The sequence below is a fragment of the Cottoperca gobio genome, chromosome 22, assembly GCF_900634415.1.
Source record: "Cottoperca gobio chromosome 22, fCotGob3.1, whole genome shotgun sequence".
In the NCBI taxonomy this organism is placed as follows: domain Eukaryota; kingdom Metazoa; phylum Chordata; class Actinopteri; order Perciformes; family Bovichtidae; genus Cottoperca; species Cottoperca gobio.
The window spans coordinates 14,455,899-14,461,055 of record NC_041376.1 but is presented as its reverse complement, the minus strand read 5'-3'; the positions used below and the strand labels follow the sequence as shown (position 1 = coordinate 14,461,055).

General features: G+C 41.4%; 1 protein-coding gene across 3 annotated transcripts in view; it reads left to right on the top strand.

Annotated features, from left to right (window-relative positions):
- runx3 (RUNX family transcription factor 3) overlaps positions 1-3,861 on the top strand; it is a 40,363-nt gene extending 36,502 nt beyond the window's left edge. For all 3 annotated transcript variants that reach the window (XM_029460759.1, XM_029460758.1, XM_029460760.1), the window contains one exon: positions 634-3,861. In XM_029460759.1, the coding sequence (XP_029316619.1) occupies positions 634-1,115 (482 nt within the window). In that variant the 3' untranslated portion in view covers positions 1,116-3,861. The remainder of the gene's footprint in view (positions 1-633) is intronic.
- Positions 3,862-5,157: the final 1,296 nt, after the last annotated feature.

Sequence of the window (5,157 nt, the reverse complement as noted above, 5' to 3'; positions counted from 1 at the left end):
AGATTACACTTAGCAGTTAACTCTGACAGGTCCTGGACTGTGATACACATTAGCTTAGAGAATATTCACATAGAAACACCCGTTCTCTTTTTTCTCTTCCTTCCCTCTTTCCTTTCCTTTTCCCTTCTCCGTCTCCCTGTCCGTCTCCGATTATGACCGTCTAACTATGATTTATGAGTTGCACAACAGCGCAACAAGCCGTCGGTGTTTATACAAAGCACCCCTCAGCAGTGACAATGCCTCTTTTCATTGCTCAGAGAAAGACAGAATAATGTACGTTGCTCTCCTTTTGAATGAGTGGTAGGAGGGCCGTGGTGAGGGGGCCTTTTCATAACTTCAGTCTTGTGCACAGGGCTGTGGGATGATGTGCTGTCAGTGCTTGATGACTGTTATTAAGCAAAAAAATGTCTCAGTTCATTACTTTGAGCAAACATTTCCATGGACAGACATATCGCAGGAAATCTGAGCTCAGAATTGGGGGTTTGGAGAGATTTGCTGTACTGGAGATCAGGGGTCGTTATTCAAGAATAATAGAAAATGAGAAATCTCTTGTTTTATAATCACAACATTAGTTTTAAGGCTGAATGTTTGTTGACTCTTTCCAACCTTTTGTTTCTTTGTTTATGACAACAGGGTCAACGGACCTCTTCAACCAGAGGACCACCTTCCCGTCTCTGTCGCCACTGACTGACCCTCGCTTCTCAGATCCCCGGATGCACTACCCCGGGGCCTTCCCGTACTCCACCAACACCTCCAGCACCGGCATCAGCGGTCTCAGCATGTCGGCCTCTTCTAGATACCACACCTATTTGCCACCACCCTACTCAAACAACCAAAGCCAGAACTTCCAGTCCAACTCCTACCTGTATTACGGCACAGGCTCTGGATCCTACCAGTTCTCCATGGTGGCGCCGGGAAACACCGGGGGCGAACGCTCCCCCACCCGCCTGCTGTCCTGCTCGGGGGCCACGGGCCCAGGAGGGACCAACAGCCTGATGAACCCGGGCCTGAACAACCATAGCGAGGGCGTGGAGGCCGACGGCAGCCACAGCAACTCCCCCACTGCCATGAGCGGCACAGGCCGCTTGGATGAGTCCGTCTGGAGGCCTTACTGACTGACAGACAGCTAGACAATCAGAGGGGTGCAGGAGAAGTGAGGGAGGAAAAGTAAAGAGGATGATGAACAAAAACATGAACACTGAAAGCATATGAAAAAAAAAAGAAAAAAAAAAGAGAAATGCTGCATGTTTGTCTTTTATTTCTCCGGCACTCGCTTTAAAGACTTTCTCTGTTTTTAGCAACTCTGTTAAGACTTCCATGTATTTTGTACATTTTGAGTAAACTCCTGCACTGTGCTAAAACATGTACTCTTAAAAAGGACTATAATAAGCCATAGAAGTTGAGAAGATGTTCAGCTGAAACTGTAAATAGATGTGAGGGCAAAACCAGAGAAGCCATAGTAACGTTTCAGGATCATGTGCCTGGTGTAAACAGGTACTGATGGATGACAAAAGAACAAAAGACAATAGAGATACGATCAACCAGTGCAGCTGATGAACTGAAAACATTCATCAAACAGACTGCTCAGACGTATCCGACTCACTTGGTCGTTGGAGATGAGCAGTCGGACTGGACTGAGTGACTCCGACATCCTTCCAAGGCATGGCTGTAGCTATCGGCCCTTTAAAGCTTTACATTTCTGCAAAAGTTAAATATTGCGTCAGTTGTGAAAACATCTTCAGGGCTGTTTCATGTGCTCACAGTACTTATGCAGTACCTTGTTGCCTAATTTATTATCCAAATGGAAACATTAGCCTTCGGTGCTACAGTATGCAGTGGACGTTTCAACACAATCGCTGCATCTTTGAGAGAAAAGCATTTTATCCGTCACATGTTTAAGCAATGAATTTTCCTCTGCTGTGTCATCAGTGTATCGAGTTTCAACAGGACAATGGCTGATATTTTGAGGAATGTACAAGACTAACGCAGAGGGGTGTTTATTGGTTTCTTTTTCTGCAGGAATATGTAAGTCCTGTTGTGTCTACTCTTTACTTTTTCCTTACATTTCTGATCCAAGCCCTATTCTGAAAAAAAAAAAAGTCCTAGTCTGGTATTTTTAAACTAGATGACACGGTTTACTTTTGATATTTATTTGAGCCAAATTGTGAGGAAATGTGCGCATATACCCAAAATCCTTAAGCATTTCTCTCTACCTTTCCTTTTTTTAATGCATATATATACATAGACACACACACAGTATATATGCCTTATTTTGTTGTTAAGTATAAATTTGGAATTTGTGTAATATATTGCTACTAAATTATGAAAAACCAAAACCTTTAATGTAATTATTTTGTCTTCCAATGTAGCTTTGATGCACTAAGAACTTTTATTCCTTATGAACCACGCCCAACAGATTCTGTTAGTGAGAAGGTGTATCTAGAGCCCTAATCCTTTAAACAATTTCCAAATTGCCTTCCTGCGCTAAATAAGCCATTCGCTTAATTTTTGCACTATGTTTGAATTTTCATTTATCTTTTTTTTTGGTAATGTATTTACAAATATCTGAACCTTGCCGAACTAAATATTAAAATATTCCTTCACATGTATTTGCTGAACAAACTTATAAGTGTCCTTTTTAACAAATCCTTGGCCAAGTAATTAATGATGTCATGATTAGACACACACACACACACACACACATTCCTGCACCACAGGTGTGTGTGCACATTCCCCCTGTCTGGAGGGCCTTTCCCCTGCAGTGACACATGTGATCACTCTATCCCTGGGGGAGAAAGAGTGTGAGGATGAAGGGGTAGAAAGAAGAGGAGGGGTCAGAGTAGTATCTCCTTACCAACACCAAGGGCAGTTATGCAAAAAAGAAAGAGAAAACTTCCCTTGTTGTTCACAGGTCCCTTTGTTCTGTGTAATCAGTGAGTGCTTTGAAGCCTTAATGTCTTTTTTGGTCTAATTTAATGATCATCGGTGCCAGGGGCTCATGACTCTACCAATAATTTATACGCCTGCACAGATCATCTGGGTATGAGCTGTGTAAAAAGGCATTTACAGCAGGCATCAGGTGTCTAATATCTACTACAAAAGTCTTTCACAAGAGGGAAGCATCTGAAAGATGGGTATTTAGTTGCTACAAAAGTGAGATTGAATTTCAAAGTGATCCAAAAAGGCTTGTACTCGCAGCTCAGGTAAAGAATAAGTTATGCAAGGTGTTTTGTAGATCTCACAAAAAGACCCTCAGCCTTTTCCTTTTTCTTTTTTTTTAACAATCAGTAACAATGTCTCATTCCTATCTCTCTTTGATTTGGAGGAAAAGCATGCTTCCCTGCTCTCTCCTCTGGAGCCTTTATAGGGTAGAGGACCTTACTTTATTATGGGCAAAAATCATGCAGCTAGAGAAACCACATGTGTACTTATATTTGTGTGGTTCCTTCAAAAAAACCAAAGATCTTCACAACTGCCTGTAATACTGTCAGGATGATGGGAAAGATGTGTGATGTCTTGATTGATCTTTAATATCTTTCTTTATGCAAAACTAGGAAGCCAAAGTGTACAAGTGACTTGTATTTTATTGTATATTGGATTAAAGAGCACAATGTAACTTTTTTCTTTTGTTCATCTTTTTACAAGATGACCCTTTTTCCTTTTCATATACCAACATGCTAATTCATCTTTGCTCCTTTCATTTCTCTTTATGCTCAAAGCATGTACATCTGAAACTGATATGTTAATTTAAAAATCTCATCCATGTATGTAATGATATCGTTATTGCTTCCATATTGAGTGCTTGTAAAGTTTGCGGATAATGTAGTTTTTAATCATTTCAATTAAAAAACCTGTCTCTCACTGTTGTCTTCACAGCTACTGTTTATTTAATAAAAATGACTTTTAAAAAGTCTTAATTAAAAAGGAACTGCAGGAGAGTTATGACAACACATAATTCTTCTTTCAGCATAAAGAGGTACCGCCTGCCCTCTTGAGAATATCACACCCACATTAGATTTCGGTTTATGGCCACATTCTTCAACGTTATTCCCTTACTATAAAAAACTATTGCATACCATAACAATTCTCTAATTTTGAAACTCAATGCGAAAAAGTCTGGATTGTGAGGTCTTTTATGGTTTAACAGGGGGAGGTGTTGAGAGTGAAACCATGGAGGCACAGGATATAATTCACCCAGACAACATCACATCAGCTGACAAATGAGCAGGGGGAAAAAAACACCATAAACATTCATGGGACCCAATTTCATGCCAGCACATTCTGATCCAACCAATTCTGTTTCTTCTTCTTTAGCCTCATACAGTAGATGCCATGCATGCCAATGCCTCCATCTCATAACCCTGGCAGCTCGTTCCCAATAACCCCCTTTAATAATTATCCTCTTGTCTGCCATTAGTGAGACTCTTGATGGCAATTACCCACACTTCTCAGGGGTTTGAAAATGCTTCGGCTGTCAACACGGTAGTACGCAGAGCGTAAATAAAGTGCTGCTCAGGAATCCAACACCGCCCTGGCAGCCTCTGTGTTAGCGCACGTTGGCAAGTCGTCACTTGTTAAAAACAATACAGGAGAAGCTTGGAATGTCGGCCGTCTTTTTCACCAGCTATGTGGTGATTAATTTATTCATCGCTGATGGCATCTGTTTGGCTGTATTGAAGCCGAGCCACAAGTTTAAACACTTGAGATGCTACGTTGTGGGGTGGTCCCATTTCAGATGTCTCATGTGGTTAACCTGAAATACAACACCCACAATTCCTCCCTCTTAAACTAATGCCACCTGTTGATGTACCATGAAAGGGCTTTCACTTCTAGACACTTTGTTTTTCTTCTGCAAATTACTTTTATTTCCCCTGTTCATACTCTCCTGTACTATCTATACTTCCTCGTCTCTTTTCTTCTCATTCAATGATGTCCTTTCTTTCCTTCTGTATGGCTTCTGCTGTGTCTACTTCAGGCCTCGTATGGGGGCAGTGTTGGCAGAACAACAAAGCCTCAGGACGCACACACACATAGTCTTGATACACACTGTATTCAATTAACTCTGCACACTCAAAGCATATCCACACACACAATCCCTTGCTGACAGATCTCACACCAGCCTCCACCCAGACAGCACTGAGAGTGTATGACAGATCT